The sequence below is a fragment of the Salmo trutta genome, chromosome 25 (genome assembly GCF_901001165.1).
Source record: "Salmo trutta chromosome 25, fSalTru1.1, whole genome shotgun sequence".
Classification (NCBI taxonomy): Eukaryota; Metazoa; Chordata; class Actinopteri; order Salmoniformes; family Salmonidae; genus Salmo; species Salmo trutta.
The window spans coordinates 20,531,874-20,550,084 of record NC_042981.1 but is presented as its reverse complement, the minus strand read 5'-3'; the positions used below and the strand labels follow the sequence as shown (position 1 = coordinate 20,550,084).

The following is an 18,211-nucleotide window of genomic DNA, read 5'->3' as shown; positions in this document are numbered from 1 at the left end:
TCTTGGTGGTTTCCAAACTTCTTCCATTTAAGAATGATGGGGACCACTGTGTTGTTGGGGACCTTCGATGCTGCAGAAAGGTTTTGGTACCCTTCCCCAGATCTGTGCTTTGACACAATCCTGTCTCGGAGTGCTACAGACAATTCCTTTGACCTCATGTCTTGGTTTTTGCTCTGACGTGCACTGTCAACTGTGGGACCTTATATAGACAGGTGTGCCTTTCCAAATCATGCCCAATTAATTGAATTTAGCACAAGTGGACTCCAATCAACTTGTAAAATTATCTCAAGGATGATGAATGGAAACAGAATGCACCTGAGCTTAATTTTGAGTCTTGTAGCAAAGGGTCTGAGTTCTTATGTAAATAAGGTATTTCTGTTTTTTTATTTGTAATAAATTGGCAAACAATTCTAAACCTGTTTTCGCTTTGTCATTATGGGGTATCGTGTGTAGATTGCTGAGGGGAAAACATATTTAATATATTTTAATATAAGGCTGTAAACTAACAATGTGGAAAAAGTCAAAGGGTCTTACTTTCCGGAGGCACTGTATATGCCTACATTTGCTCGCCGGCCAGGCTGCCTATAGGCCTACTTCTATGCATAATCAGGTGCGAGTCTTTACTCAACATTGACCGGAGCACTCCAAACAAAAGACAATGACTAAATTGACAACTCGTAAATGGAATGAAATAAACCGAAACTTGTTTATCACAAGTGTAGCATAGGTTGCGCGCTCTGCAAACGTGTTTACTCCGACAATGAGCACGGTAAAAGACAGGAATAATAATTTATTGAATACATTAACAAAAATATCCGTAACCTCTGATAAACACAAGAAATCTAATGCAAACAACTCACACAATGAAGTTATGGATCAATGAATGTACACAAATTGGCAGGAGAGAGCACAATCTGGAGCGAGACTTGCATCTTGGCAACACTTCCCTTCTTCTTGGACTGTGCCATCCCCCCGGCCTCCGCAATGGATTAGTTCACTGAGATGGGCGCGAATAAGACAAGTGTATTGTGTGCCATAAAAAATACATGTGTATTTGCTACTGCTTGACAAAAACAAAAAACGAATTAGGGTCAGCCCTTAACAAATCACACAACTTACATTGACTCACTCTGTGTGAAATAATAGGGATTGACATCATTTTTTTAAATGACTAACCCTTCCTCTGTCCCCATTCACACAATCTCGGTAAGGTCCCTCAGTCAAGTAATACATTTTAAGCACAGACCAGGGAGCTTTCTGAAAGCCTCATAAAGAAGGGCAGTGATTGGTAGATGGGTAACAACAAATCAGAGACTTTGGACATATCTTTAAGCATGGTCAAGTTAATAATTATGCTGTGGATTATGTAGTAAACCACCCAGACACATGAAAGATAGTTGTCCCTCTGAACTGAGCTGCAGGACAGGAATGAAACTGCTCAGGGATGTTACCATGAGGCCATTTGGTGATTTTTAAAACCGCTACAGAGTTCAATGGCTGTGATGGGAGAGAACTGAGGATGGATCAACATTGTAATGACCTAAATAGGTGACATGAAGTATACAAATATTTACAAAACATGAATTCCTGAGTGGCCAAGTTAGATTTTCAAGCAGATTTAATTCAAAACTATGGCAAGACTTGAACATTGCAGCTTGCCATGATCCCCAACATCTTCACAGAGCTTGAGGAATTTTGAAAAGAATAATATATAGGTGTGTAAAGCTCTTATAGACTTACAAAAGAAGGCTCACAGCTGTAATCGATGCCTAAGGTGTTTCTAACATCCACTGAACAAAAATATAAACACAACATGTAAAGTGTTTGCCCCATGTTTCATGAGCTGAAATAAAAGATCCCAGAAATTCTTAATTTGCACAAAAAACATATATTTCTTTCTAATTTGTTTACATCGTTGTTAGTGAGCATTTCTCCTTTTGCCAAGATAATCCATCCACCTGACAGGTGTGGCGCATCAAGAAGCTGACTAAACAGCACAATCAGTACAGGGGAGCTCCTTTTGCTGGGGACAGTAAAAGGCCACTCTAAAATGTGCAGTTTTGTCACAACACAATGCCACAGATGCCTCAAGTTGAGTGAGCATGCGCGCAATTGGCATGCTGACTGCAGGAATGTCCACCAGAGCTGTTGCCAGATCATGTAATGTTAATTTCTCTACCATAAGCCGCCTCCAATGTTGTTTTAGAGAATTTGGCGGTTCGTCCAACTGGCCTTACAACCACAGACCATGTGTAACCACGCCAGCCCAGGGCCTCCACATCCGGCTTCTTCACCTGCAGGATTGTCTGAGACCAGCCACCCGGACAGCTGATGAAACTGTGGGATTGCACTACCAAAAAATGTCTGCACAAACTGTCAAAAACCGTCTCAGGGAACCTTGTCTGCGTGCGCGTCGTCCTCACCAGGGTCTTGACCTGACTGCAGTTCTGTAACCGATTTCAGTGGGAAAATTCTCACTTTTGATGGCCACTGGCACGCTGGAGAAGTGTGCTCTTCACTGATGAATCCTGGTTTCAACTGTACTGGGCAGATGGCAGAGAGCGTGAATGGCGTCGTGTGGGCAAGCGGTTTGCTGATGTAAAAGTTCTGAACAGTGCCCCATGGTGGGGTTATGGTATGGGCAGGCATAAGCTATTGATGGACAACCAACACGAATGCATTTTATCGATGGCAATTTGAATGCACAGAGATACCGTGACAAGGTCCTGAGGCCCATAGTCATGCCATTCATCTGCTGCCATCACCTCATGTTTCAGCATGATAATGCACGGCCCCGTGTTGCAAGGATCTGTACACAATTCCTGAAAGTTGAAATGTCCCAGTTCTTCTATGGCCTGCACACTCACCAGACATTTCACCCATTTAGCATGTTTGGGATGCTCTGGGTCGACGCGTACGACAGCGTGTTCCTCTTCCCGCCAATATCCAGCTACTTAGCACAGCCATTGAAGAGGAGTGGGACAACATTCCACAGGCCACAATCAACAGCCTGATCAGCTCTATGTGAAGGAGATGTCGTGCTGCATGTGTAGAAATGGTGGTCACACCAGATACTGACTTTTTTTATCCACACCCCTACCTTTTTTGGGGTGTGTATCTGTGACCAACAGATGCGTATGTGTTCCCAGTCATGTGAAACCCCTAATTTATTTCAATTGACGAATTTCCTTGTGAACTGTAACTCACAAATCTTTGAAATTGTTGCATTGATATTTTTGTTCAGTGTAGATTAATTCAGCGAGCTGAATCCCTATGCAACGACTTCATTATTACATTTTTATCTTTTAAAACATTTTAGAATTCTTAGATTTACACAACTATTAGCATTTTAGCTCTTATTCCAGGACTTTGACTGTGGGAAATCATATCGTATTGAACATTCTGTACACCCTGGCTCATTTCATTGGTTTCAGAGTCCTGCAGTAAGAGCTAAGATGCATATACAGTACCAGTCAAAAGTTTGAACACACCTTCTCATTCAATGGCTTTTCTTTATTTTTAACATTTTCTACATTGTAAAATAATAGTGAAGACTTCAAAGCTATGTAATAACACATACAGAATCAATTAGTAACCAAAAAAGTGTTAAACAAATAAATATATTTTATATTCTTCAAAGTAGCCACCCTTCGCGTGATTGGGAGTCCCATAGGGTGACGCACAATTGGCCCAGCATCGTCCGGGTTAGGGCTTGGCCAGGGTAGGCCGTCATTGTAAATAAGAATTTGTTCTTAACTGTCTTGCCTAGTTAAATAAAGATTAGATTAAATAAAATAAAATTGCTTTGATATCTGCTTTGCACACTCTTGGCATTCTTTCAATGGGGGTGGGGTTACCATGGTGGCAGGAATGCCTCTTTCAACATGCTGTTGCAGTCACACTGAATGGAGAGTTAATAGGCCTAGTGGTGGGTGTATTGTCTCTGAGGGATCTCACACACAGGGGATTGTGTATACATACACACACACACACACACACAGAGTGGTATTTATGGGGTCTCAGACATTGCTTCAGTCATGTTCTTTGTGAGCAGAGTGTCTCTTTTCAACTGTGGTGTCCTTGCAACAGTTCTTGGCAAGAGGCCTGCCTATATGCAGTCCTGGCTTTGAAATATGGCTGACGGCCAAAAATAAACTTTTGACACTTATTTATGAATGACTACAGATGAATTGGTTACAAAGAGAAGTGTGGTGAACCGCCCAGTCAGCCTTGTGTTTGTTGATGTCATGTGCCTGAGAAGCTGGGAAGACTTGGCCAGCAGTCCCTCTATGGAAATAGACTAACAGTGCTATATAGACACATATTAATACATCTTCAGCTAGTAAAACACTCCTTGTTCTTAGTTTATGATGGCCACATAAAGAAGTTTTTAATACAGAAAAGAGAGAGAGATAACTAAACTAATATATATATATATATATATATATATATATATATATATATATATATATATTAGTTAACTGTAGACGTGGCAGGGTCTACAGGAAATCACGGACTACAAAAATAAAAACAGCCCCATCACGGACACGGATGTCACGCTTCCAGACAAACTAAACACCACCTTAGCCCGCTTGGAGGAGAATACAGTGCCCCCGTCGCGGCTCGCTGACAATGACTGCCCCCCCCCCCCCCCCCCTTCTCCGTGGCCGACGGGAGTAGAACATTTAAACGTATTCACCCTCGCTAGGCTGCTGGCCCAGATGGCATCCCTAGCTGCGTCCTCAGAGCATGTGCAGACCAGCTGGCTGGTGTGTTTACAGACGTATTCAATCGCTCCCTATCCCAGTCTGTTGTCCCTGCTTCAAGATGGCTACCATTGTTCCTGTACCCAAGAAGGCAAAGCTAACTGAACTAAATGACTACAGCCCCGTAGCACTCACCAAAAATCATATCACCAAGGATCATATCACCTCTACCTTACCGGCCACCCTAGACCCACTGCAATTTGCATACCGCCCCAACAGGTCCACAGATGATGCAATCGCCATCACACTGCACACTGCCCTATGTAAGAATGCTGTTCAATAACTACAGCTCAGCATTCAACATCATAGAACCATCCAAGCTTGTCATCAAGCTGGAGGAGGCCTTTTGTCTCAACCCCGCCCTGTGCAATTGGGTCCTGGACTTTGACGGGCCGCCCCCAGGTGGTGAAGGTAGGAAACATCTCCACTTCACTGACCCTCAACACTGGAGCCCCACAAGGGTGTGTGCTCAGCCCCCTCCTGTACTCCCTGTTCACCCACGACTGCGTGGCCATGCACGCCTCCAACTCAATTATCAAGTTTGCAGATGACACAACAGTAGTGGGCTTGATCACCAACAACGACAATACATCCTACAGGGACGAGGTGAGGGCACTCGGAGTGGGGTGTCAGGAAAACAACCTCGCACTCAACGTCAACAAAACAAAGGAGATGATCGTGGACTTCAGGAAACAGCAGAGGGAGCACCCCCCTATCCACATCGAAGGGACAGCAGTGGAGAAGGTGTAAAGTTTTAAGTTCCTTGGCGTACACATCACAGACAAACTGATATTGTCCACCGACACAGGCAGTGTGGTGAAGAGGAGGCTGAAGAAATGTGCCTTGTCACCCAAAACCCTGACAAACTTTTACAGATGCACAATCGAGAGCATCCTGTCAGGCTGGTACGGCAACTGCACCACCCTCAACCGCATGGCTCTACAGAGGGTGGTGCGGTCTGCACAACGCATCACCGGGGACAAACTACCTGCCCTCCATGACACCTACAGCACCCGATGTCACAGGAAGGCCAAAAAGATCAAGGACATCAACCACCCGAGCCACAGCCTGTTCACACCGCTATCATCCAGAAGGTGAGGTCAGTACAGGTGCATCAAAGCTGGGACTGAGAGATAGAAGCTGTTTTTCAATCTCAAGGCCATCAGACTGCTAAACAGCAATCACTAACACAGAGAGGCTGCTGCTACATTGAGACCCAATCACTGGACACTTCAATAAATTGATCACTAGTCACTTTATTCAATTCACTCTAAATAATTCCACTTTAATACTGTTTATATATCTTACATTACTCATATCACATGTATATACTGTATTTTATACCGTCTATTGCACCTTGCCGCTCGGCCATCGCTCATCCATTTCCTTACATATTCTCATTCACCCCTTTTTAGGTTTGTGTGTATTAGGTATCTGTTGGGGAGTTGTTAGATATTACTGCACTGTCGGAACTAAAAGCAGAAGCATTTCGCTACACTCGCGTTAACATCTGTTAACCATGTGTATGTGACCAATAACATTTGATTTGATGTGACAGAATGGAACGAAACCTGATGATTGGTGTGTCAGATGTCTGTATGGTTCATTGGCTGCCCTAAACACCCATTTTGGTTACCAGGATATAGGTAGCATATTTACTCTCGGCCAACAAGCTTGGTCATTTGTTCAATCCATTGTTGAATGAGAAATATAATAGCTCTGTTGCTTCTTATTTTAGCCTCTTTGTCTTTGCAATTAATGATCACTGTCTTTCCGCCATGCCTCTCTCTGTCTCCTCTGTTCTGTTTTCTGTACAGTATATCTGCACAGGCAGTTATTCCCAATCCCCCGTCTCTCAGAATGTACCACTTTATATAGTGTAGGTAGTACCCTGTGGTCTACAGCTCCTCTCTGAGCTTAATGTGAACAGACTTATCTCTCACCAAAACACATCAAGCCAGAAGTCTGGCAAACCAAACAAAAATGCATTTCTATGGGTTTCCTAGATTGCACAGTTCTGCATAGCAACAGAGGAAGAGGAAATGGACCCTGACATCAAAGGGAAATGTCCAACATTTCTTGCCAGTGAGATCTTACTTTGACCTTCTGACCTAACGGTTCTACATAGCCATTCCTCCCAACGATGTTTCCAGAATGTTAATGAGCTACTGCTGCTGCTAGTCGTTTGTTTCCCCTTCCCACTTCCCTGTTTAAACAAAGGTAGATTTGAGAGTGGAAATGGTTGTTGTCAAGGGACGTTCCTACCTACTGCATCACACACAAAGGTATGAGGTCAGCAAAAAAACATATTTGTTTTTGTACTTCAAGTAATTATCAATGTTAGGTGGGTAATGGAAAAGTGGATAGAATAGGAGAGATGTGACTCTAGTACCTGAATTTACTTGAAGGCTGAAATTCATCAATAATGTAAAATGGACCTCTTTTTGTTAGTGTATTTGTGTGTCCCAGGCAGTTAGAATGTTTTCCACTAACATGGCTAATACCACAGGGTCATGTTCAGTTAAGCCCACCATAGCAAAGGATTTTAAACAATAAAATGAAAATGTGTGTTTTCCCCCTCCTTATTTTTTCAGTTTAGTGCCTAATGAGCCAGTACTGGAGAAACAACATGGAGATGTGCTCTTTGGTTAGTTATAGCCTTAGAGGCATCATCTGCCAGGCTGCTGTCAAGTTTAATTTACTCTGGTTTCTCCTCTTATGCTTATGGTTGGGACTGGCTGACTGCAGGAGTTGACCAGGCAAAGAGAGTGCTTCCCAAATGACACTTTTTTTTCCGCTTTATAGTCCACTACTTTTGACCAGAGCATGGAAGCCATTTTGGATGTAAACAGGGAGAGAGTTAGGGAAGAACTATACTGAACAAAAATATAAACGCATACAACAATTTCAAAGATTTTACAGTTCATAGAAGGAAATCGGTCAATCAAAATAAATAAATGATGCCCTAATCTATTGATTTCACATGACTGGGCAGGAGCACAGCCAAGGGTGGACTTGGGAGGACACAGGCCCACCCACTTCGGATCCAGGCCCAGCCAATCAGAATGAGTCGTCGTCCCCCCTCAGCAGGTGAAGAAGCTGGATGTGGAGGTCCTGGGCTGGCGTGGTTGGTTGGTTGGAAGTACTGCCAAATTCTATTAAATTACGTTGGAAGAAGTGGCTTATGCTAGAGAAATGAACACTAAATTCTCTGGCAACAGCTCTGGTGCACATTCCTGCAGTCAGCATGCCAGTTGCACTCTCCCTCAACTTGAGACATCTGTGGCATTGGGTTGTGTGATAAAACAGCACATTTTAGTGTAGCTTTTTATTGTCCCCAGCAGAAGGTGCACCTGTGTAATGATGCTGTTTAATTTATTTATTTATTTATGCCCCATCTGTCAGGTGGATGGATTATCTTGGCAAAGGAGAAATGCTCACTAACAGGGATGTAAACAAATTTGAGAGAAATAAGCTTTTTTTAATGGAGATTTTCAGGGGTCTTTTATTTCAACTTATGAAACATGTGACCTTTACATATTGCGTTTTATATTTTTGTTCCGTATATTTAGATATGCATCATAGCCAACACCTGCAACTACTTCAGGTGTTGGCTAGTCCTCACTGGCCTGTCCTCCAGAGGGTAAACTGATAAGCAGCCTGTATCAGAGCTGTCATTCCCCCTCATGCTCCTCTCTATGATCACCTGTCAACTGAAACATTTTTATTTTATTTCACCTTTATTTAACCAGGTAGGCAAGTTGAGAACAAGTTCTCATTTACAATTGCGACCTGGCCAAGATAAAGCAAGCAGTTTGACACGTACAACACAGAGTTACACATGGAGTAAAACAAACATACAGTGAATAATATAGTAGAAAAATAAGTCTATATACAAAGTGAGCAAATGAGGTGAGATAAGGGAGGTAAAGGCAAAAAAGGCCATGGTGGCGAAGTAAATACAATATAGCAAGTAAAACACTGGAATGGTAGATTTGCAGTGGAAGAAAGTGCAAAGTTGAAATAGAGATAATGAGGTGCAAAGGAACTAAATAAATAAATACAGTAGGGGAAGGGGGAGTTGTTTGGGCTAAATTATAGATGGGCTATGTACAGGTGCAGTAATCTGTGAGCTGCTCTGACAGCTGGTGCTTAAAGCTAGTGAGGGAGATAAGTGTTTCCAGTTTTAGAGATTTTTGTAGTTCGTTCCAGTCATTGGCAGCAGAGAACTGGAAGGAGAGGCGGCCGAAGGAGGAATTGGCTTTGGGGGTGACCAGAGAGATATAGCTGCTGGAGTGCGTGCTACAGGTGGGTGCTGCTATGGTGACCAGCGAGCTGAGATAAGGGGGAACTTTACCTAGCAGGGTCTTGTAGATGACCTGGAGCCAGTGGGATTGGTGACGAGTATGAAGCGAGGGCCAGCCAACAAGAGCGTACAGGTCGCAGTAGTGGGTAGTATATGGGGCTTTGGTGACAAAATGGATGGCACTGTGATAGACTGCATCCAATTTATTGAGTAGGGTATTGGAGGCTATTTTGTAAATGACATCGCTGAAGTCGAGTATCGGTAGGATGGTCAGTTTTACGAGGGTATGTTTGGCAGCATGAGTGAAAGATGCTTTGTTGCGAAATAGGAAGCCAATTCTAGATTTAACTTTGAATTGGAGATGTTTGATGTGAGTCTGGAAGGAGAGTTTAGTCTAACCAGACACCTAGATATTTGTAGTTGTCCACATATTCTAAGTCAGAACCGTCCAGAGTAGTGATGCTGGACGGGCGGGCATGTGCAGGCAGCGATCGGTTGAAGAGCATGCATTTAGTTTTACTTGTATTTATTTTAACATGCATGAAACCAAGGCTATTACGGTTACAGAAGTCATCAAAAGAGTGCGCCTGGGGAATAGGAGTGCAGCTAGGCACTGCAGGGCCTGAATTCACCTCTACATCGCCAGAGGAGTAGGACGATAAGGGTACGGCTAAAAGCTATGATAATTGGTCGTCTAGGACGTCCGGAACAGAGAGTAAAAGGAGTAGGTTTCTGGGGGCGATAAAATAGCTTCAAGGTATAATGTACAGACAAAGGTATGGTAGGATGTGAATACAGTGGAGATAAACATAGGCAATGAGTGATGAGAGAGATATTGTCTCTAGAAACATCATTGAAACCAGGTGATGTCATCGCATGTGTGGGTGGTGGAACTGAGAGGTTGGATAAGGTATAATGAGCAGGGCTAGAGGCTCTACAGTGAAATAAGCCAATAAACACAAACCAGAATAGCAATGGACAAGGCATATTGACATTAAGGAGAGGCATGCTTAGCCAAGTGATCAAAGGGGTCCATTGAGTAGTGAGGTCGGTTGCGGTCATGGCGATTCAGACAGCTAGCCGGGCCATGGGTAACAAGTTGGCAGAAGATGGTCTGTTTTAGCCACCTCGTGCGTTTCCGTTGGTAGATTACTGGGGTTCCGTGTGGTAGAGGGGACCAATCCAATTGGCAAAATAGTTATAGTGGCCCAAGAAAATTGGCCGATAGACCTATTCAGATAGCAGCCGATAAGACAGCTAACGATTAGCTGGCCGCAGATGGGCGTTCAGGTTACGTCGCGACGGAGAGGCCAGTTGGATAACTCCATCGGGCAGATGACGTCGGTTGTCCAGTCGTTAAGGCCTGATGGGGCTCCGCATCGGCAGTAAAACGGGTCCGGATAGGTGATTGTAGCCCAGGAGTGGCTGATGGAACTCTTCAGCTGGCTAGCTCCGAAATAATTGACGTTAGCTCCGGGACCGACGTTAGCCAAAAGTCACTCGGATAGCGGCTAGCTAGCTGCAAGATCCAGGTGTGAATGTCCAGAGCTTACGGTAGAAATCCGAGGATATGGAGAAAAAATAGGTCCGGTATGCTCTGGTCTGAGTCGCGTTGTACAAAACTGGCGATAGCTTTTCGAGCTAAGGGATAGCTGATGACCGCCAACTGTGGTTAGCTGAATTCTAATGTTAGCTAGTGAACTGGCTAGCTTCTGTTGTGGATTTCAGATTTTAGGTAAATATAACTTTTTTTTTTAATTGGTAAGGCAGGTTGCAGGAGAGTGTTTTGAAGTTGAGTTTTTAGAAAAAAATATATAAAAAGATATGCGAAGAAAATATGTAAATATATACACTGCTTAAACAATACAATGTAACTCCAAGTCAATCACACTTCTGTGAAATCAAACTGTCCACTTAGGAAGCAACACTGATTGACAATACATTTCACATGCTGTTGAGCAAATGGAATAGACAACAGGTGGAAATTATAGGCAATTAGCAAGACACCCCCAATAAAGGAGTGGTTCTGCAGGTGGGGACCACAGACCACTTCTCAGTTCCTATGCTTCCTGGCTGATGTTTTGGTCACTTTTGAATGCTGGCGGTGCTTTCACTCTAGTGGTAGCATGAGACGGAGTCTACAACCCACACAAGGGGCTCAGGTAGTGCAGCTCATCCAGGATGGCACATCAATGCGAGCTGTGGCAAGAAGGTTTGCTGTGTCTGTCAGCGTAGTGTCCAGAGCATGGAGGCGCTACCAGGAGACAGGCCAGTACATCAGGAGACGTGGAGGAAGCCGTAGGAGGGGAACAACCCAGCAGCAGGACCGCTACCTCCGCCTTTGTGCAAGGAGGAGCAGGAGGAGCACTGCCAGAGCCCTGCAAAAGGACCTCCAGCAGGCCACAAATGTGCATGTGTCTGCTCAAATGGTCAGAAACAGACTCCATGAGGGTGGTATGAGGGCCCGACGTCCACAGGTGGGGGTTGTGCTTACAGCCCAACACCGTGCAGGACGTTTGGCATTTGCCAGAGAACACCAAGATTGGCAAATTCGCCACTGGCGCCCTGTGCTCTTCACAGATGAAAGCAGGTTCACACTGAGCACATGTGACAGACGTGATGAGTCTGGAGACGCCGTGGAGAACGTTCTGCTGCCTGCAACATCCTCCAGCATGACCGGTTTGGCGGTGGGTCAGTCATGGTGTGGGGTGGCATTTCTTTGGGGGGGCCGCACAGCCCTCCATGTGCTCGCCAGAGGTAGCCTGACTGCCATTAGCTACCGAGATGAGATCCTCAGACCCCTTGTGAGACCATATGCTGGTGCGGTTGGCCCTGGTTTCCTCCTAATGCAAGACAATGCTAGACCTCATGTGGCTGGAGTGTGTCAGCAGTTCCTGCAAGAGGAAGGCATTGATGCTATGGACTGGCCCGCCCGTTCCCCAGACCTGAATCCAATTGAGCACATCTGGGACATCATGTCTTGCTCCATCCACCAACGCCACGTTGCACCACAGACTGTCCAGGAGTTGGCGGATGCTTTAGTCCAGGTCTGGGAGGAGATCCCTCAGGAGATCATCCGCCACCTCATCAGGAGCATGCCCAGGCATTGTAGGGAGGTCATAGGAGGCCACACACACTACTGAACCTCATTTTGACTTGTTTTAAGGACATTTCATCAAAGTTGGATCAGCCTGTAGTGTGGTTTTCCACTTTAATTTTGAGTGTGACTCCAAATCCAGACCTCCATGGGTTGATAAATTGGATTTCCATTTAATATTTTTGTGTGATTTTGTTGTCAGCACATTCAACTATGTAAAGAAAAAAGTATTTAATAAGATGATTTCATTCATTCAGATCTAGGATGTGTTATTTTAGTGTTCCCTTTTATTTTTTTGAGCAGTGTATATATGCACACGGGACGGGACACGACAAGACGAGGACAAAGGACGTTTGACTGCTATGCCAACTTGGATTGGAAAAAAAACATGAAGCCTATAACACCCTGTAACACCTCCACAAAGCCCCAGTGCTAGCCACATGACACAAAGCTGGTAATTGGACATCGTTTAATGTTGTTGCTTCCCTAAATTGATTTAGTTAAGTAGCCATTCAATTAAAAGGTGTTTTATTGAGTATTAATGAGGTGTAACAGATATATGGGGTCCTCTAGTCACACAGTTAGTCATTATGTTTTATGGCCATAGGAAAGGGAGATACCTAATCAATTGTACAACTGAATGCCTTCAACTGAAATGTGTCTTCCGCATTTAACCCAACCCCTCTGAATCAGAGGATCCAGTCCAGATGTACCATGCTTATCTGCTGTGACCCCCCCTCTCAACCCAAGCGTCTGTTCGTAACACTCACTCAGTTGATTTGACTGTTATGTATACTTACTATTAAGAAGTTGTAATGTTGTAGGCCGTAACTCTTGAAGAAGTTATTGGTAAATCTCCAAATATGCACCCAGACCCAGATTTTCACAACAACCATGTAACCTTAGCTAAGGAAAAGTCACATCTGTCTTTTTATTCTCGTGACATCTGTAAGGTGCTACTTGTGTAAGATGAGAACCCTAGCAGGCAGTTAGACCTAGAGGTCGACCGATTAATCCAAATGGCCGATTTTAATTAGGGCCGATTTCAAGTTTTCATAACAATGTTAATCTGTATTTTTGGATGCCAATTATATTGCAATCCACAAGGAGACTGCGTGGCAGGCTGACCACCTGTTACGCGAGTGCAGGCAGCAAGGAGCCATGGTAAGTTGCTAGCTAGCATTAAACTTATAAAAAACAATCTAAACATAACCACTAGTTAATTACAGTACACATGGTTGATGATATTACCAGTTTAACTAGCTTGTCCTGCGTTGCATATAATCAATGCGGTGCCTGAAATTGTGTCACTTCTCTTGCGTTCAGTGTAAGCAGTCGGTATATGCAGCAGTTTGGGTCACCTGGCTCATTGTGAACTGTGTGAAGACCATTTCTTCCTAACAAAGACCATAATTAATTTGCCAGAATTTTACATAATTATGACATAACATTGAAGGTTGTGCAATGTAACAGCAATATTTAGACCTAGGGTTGCCACCCGTTCGATAAAATACAGAACGGTTCCCTATTTCACTGAAAGAATAAACGTTTTGTTTTCGAAATGATAGTTTCCGGATTTAACTATATTAATGACCTAAAGCTCGTATTTCTGTGTGTTTTTATTATAATTAAGTCTATAATTTGATATTTGATAGAGCAGTCCGACTTGAGTGATGGTAGGCATCAGCAGGCTCGTAAGCATTCATTCAAACAGCACTTTCCTGCGTTTGCCAGCAGCTCTTCGCAATGCTCGACCTCCACAGCTCTGTTTATGACTTCAAGCCTGTCAACTCCCAAGATTAGGCGGGCAATACTATAGTGTGTATAAAAACATCCAATAGTCAAAGGTATGTGAAATACAAATGTATAGAGAGAAATAGTCCTATAATAACGACAACCTAAAACTTCTTAACTGGGAATATTGAAGACTCATGTTAAAAGGAACCACCAGCTTTCATATGTTCTCATGTTCTGAACAAGGAACTTTAAACGTTAGCTTTTTTACATGGCACATATTGCACTTTTACTTTCTTCTCCAACACTGTGTTTTTGCATTATTTAAACCAAATTGAACATGTTTCATTATTTATTTGAGACTAAATAGATGTTATTTATGTTTTATATTAAGTTAAAATTAGTGTTAATTGTTCATTCATTATTGTTGTAATTGTCATTATTACAAATATATTTATATAAAAATCGTCCGATTTCATCGGTATCAGCTTTTTTGGGTTCTCCAATAATCATTATTGGCGTCGAAAAATCATAGTCGGTCGACCTCTAGTTAGACCGCTCTGCTCTTCGCTTTCTAAACTGATTGTGCGGTCCTGGTTTCTAGTTCAGAGCATTTGAAATGGAGAAGGGGCTTCTCATGATGACAAGGGTAACAAATGGAATGTTCAACAGTTTTCACCTAACAATAGAGCTGTAGCTAGGCCGGGTCCTCTGCCAAGGGTCTGCTGGAATAGCAGGGAGGGAGGGAGAGAGAGTGGTCATCACAACACCACCCAGCCCCTCTATACAGGAGGCCCCTCTCTTCTCTTGAAGGGGGGGCAGCCCCTTTGATTCTACCCAAGGCCTTTCTAATCTAATTCCTCCAGAGTCTGGAGGGGAAAGGAGGGAAAGAAAAGGAGTGATGTCATAGGCCAACTTCTGTGACTAGGTACTGCTGATTTGGTGTCAGTTCTCTCTGTCTCAATTCAATTTTAATTCCCTGGCTGCGGTCCAAACACTTAAGACACACCCTCGTCCACTTACCCCGCCTTATGTCCTTGGGGGAATCCCTGTCGCCATCTTGGAGGGTGGTCCAAATGATTAGCCAAGCAAGGGAAGTTTGCAACATAAGGCCCTCAGCCCTCGTTTTTAGTCAGCATTGCGAGTGTATAATTATGTTCACTCCGGGGCCTGAAACTCCCCAAAATTCAATTTGCGACGATTGTACATCCGCTAAGAAAAGTCTGCGAAAACGTAAAAACATCAATGGAGAAGTCAACATACAAGTGTAAGTAACAACAAATGCAAATAAGTTCGAAATTGTGCTACTAATGCACATGATGGTAGAAACAAGTCTCGTAAAGATCCCATGGCACTTATCGTAAGAGGGGATGTTAACCCCGGTGTCCTGGCTACATTCCCTATCTGGCCCTCATACCAGCATGGCCACCTAATCATCCCCAGCTTCCAATTGGCTCATTCATCTCCTTTCCTCCCCCGTGTAACTATTCCCTAGGTAGGTCATTGCTATAAATGAGAATGTGTTCTCAGTCAACATACCTGGTAAAATAAGGGTCAAATAAAAAGTCTCGGTGAATGTGTTTGGCTGAACACTAGGCTACAATAACAATCTTTTGTCACTAGGAGAGGGTTACAGCTGGGCACTGCATTGATTGCTGTGTGAACTCCCCTCTCCAAACATGTTCTCCACAAGTTGAAAACGGGCTAATTTCCATCAAGATTGTCTGTTATTGCGTGTTTCCCGAGGTTTGTAAGTGACCTCGTCCTCCATATTCACGCCAGTGGAAGCTTCCTGTTCTGTTCTGGCTGGAGGCTGGGGCTTTGGTGCATGGTGGCAGGTAGGCTGGCACACAGGACTTCTGCTGCTATTGCTTCCTTCTTCTGGTACTTCTGCTAGTTAACCTCTTATGTTCTCATCTGTGATTTCAGGACAGTCTCCAGCAGCTCATCCTGATGACCCTGCCTAATGTGCTGACCATGGCTAAGGACCCCCTCTCAGGTACTGTGGTGTTCAGTCTCTTTTTCCCAAATGCACAACTAGTCTCAGGTAGCTACACCTCAATCCAGTTGACTAGCTAGTGCAAGATTCACAACAAGTGCTTACATTGTCCCCTACATACTAACAAGTTGTTAAAAACCTACCTTACATATCCCCTTGTCATCGCAGGCCATTTAATATACTGTACTCTGTGAGGGCCCGTTCTCTGTTGGGTGGGAAGGATGCACATGTTGTGGCCCTTTTCTGGGGTCAGTCAGGAAGTGGGAAAGGCAGGAAAAGACCCATTGGAACCCTGCAGCCTGTCTTTCTGCATGTAGGAGCCTAATCAGACCATGGAGAGTGCTGAGTGTGCGGGGCCTCCGGCCTGGTGTCGACAACCTCTCAGGGTCACACTTGATATGGCTAGCATTATGTTTTTAGGCTATGGAGAGGGTCAGACCTGATATAGTGGGTGAGGAGAGGGAAGATAGAGAGGCCGCCTGTCCTCAAGACATAGTTCACATAATGCTGCTATGGTATTGGGCCTTGATGGGACCATAGTCTGATTTAGTACAAACTAAACTTTTATGAGAAGGAAGGTTTGTTTTTGTTTCCTAATCTAATTTAATCTCGAACACAGAACCATATATTGTGTGTGCTACTCTGTCACGAGAGATTACATCTAGCTAGTGTGGTTCTTGGGGCCTCCTCAATATACTTAAGGGAAGGCATAGGCCCACCCACTTGGGAGCCAGGTCCACCCATTGGGGAGCCAGGCCCAGCCAATCGGAATGAGTTTTTCTCCACAGAGGAGCATTATTACAGAGCGAAATACTCCTCAGTTTCATCAGCTGTCAGGATGACTGGTCTCAGACGATCTCACAGGTGAAGAAGCTGGATGTGGAGGTCCGGGGCGGTGCGGGCGTGGTTACAGATTGTCTGCGGCCGGTTGGATGTACTCACAAATTCTCTAAAACGACATTGGCTCATGATAGAGAAATTAACATTAAATTCTCTGGCAACAGCTCTGGTGGACATTCCTGCAGTCAGCATGCCAATTGCACAGTTCCCTCAACTTGAGAAATTTGTGGCATTGTGTTGTGTGACAAAACTGCACATTTGAGTGGCCTTTTGTGTCCAGCACAAGGTGCACCTGTGTAATGATCATGCTGTTTAAATCAGCTTCTTGATGTGCCACATCGGTCAGCCGAAAGGATTATCTTGGCAAAGGAGAAATGTTCACTTACAGGGATGTAAACAACTTTGTGCCCAAAATTTGAGCTAAATAAGCTTTATGTGCGTATGGAAAAAATCTGGGATCTTTTATTTCAGCTCGTTAAACATGGGACCAACACTTTACATGTTGCATTTATATTTATGTTCAGTATAATTAATGCAGTACAGTGCTGTACTCTGTGCATGAATTAATAAAAGGATCACCAGACCAGTTATTTCCATGGCATTTGTGACTGTGCTGGCGTGAGATAAAATATCTCCAGGATGATGCCGTCTTAAATTGGCTCATCATGTTTTGAAGTGTTCAGCTTCACCACCAGACAAACTGTTGTGCCTTCTCCTCCCAGTGGCTAGGCCTTTCATGGGTTGGGCTGCTACCCTGCCACTACCCTGCCACGCACATGCTTGTTTTGCATGTTTCCTGCAACTGTCTGTCAAACACAAAAATAACTTTTTTTATCAGGACCCATTTGGCAGATTTTATTTTCCTACCAGGTGCCAATTGAACTAGATCTAGGCCTTTGATTGGCCCTAATATGAAAACGTGTTTAGCAGTCAAGAACAATAGTGATCTATGAATGGGAGTGGTGGGGTTGTTGGGAGGCTTTTGCTGTAAGCCAGCCTTGGTATGTGAACCTAATCTGAATAGTGCTTAATGGGGTATGTGTTCATATTATTGTTTGTGGATGGATGTGTTGTGTTATGTTATGTTTGTATGGAATGGCCTTTGGAAGTTAGCTTTTCAATGAGTTCCCATGTTCAGTGTAGTTCCCATGTACAGTGTAGATTGTAGAAACAGTGAAAAGCTCCTCTCAGGGCGACACCACTGCCTGCCTATATGTATACCTCTCTTGTCTTTTTAGATGGTCTCAATGGAATAAGGGCAGGGCTGGGTCTCAGACATGGTCTCCACGGTAACCTTGTTGCCCTTTTCCCCAGAGTTCTGATCCAGCTTTTTAGGAGTTCCTTCCAGGCAAGGACACACACACACACACACACAGCTGATCCCATACAAACCCTGTACAAAATGAAGCAGTAAAGACTTTTGTAAATCATATGTATCTTTTAAAAAAGATATATAGCGCTTCTGCACG

At 43.9% G+C, this 18,211-nt stretch overlaps 1 protein-coding gene across 2 annotated transcripts in view; it reads left to right on the top strand.

Annotated features, from left to right (window-relative positions):
- LOC115162144 (protein Daple) overlaps window positions 1-18,211 on the top strand; it is a 95,073-nt gene that overhangs the window by 37,531 nt on the left and 39,331 nt on the right. For both annotated transcript variants that reach the window (XM_029713163.1, XM_029713162.1), the window contains exon 4: window positions 15,833-15,902. In XM_029713163.1, the coding sequence (XP_029569023.1) occupies window positions 15,833-15,902 (70 nt within the window). The remainder of the gene's footprint in view (window positions 1-15,832; window positions 15,903-18,211) is intronic.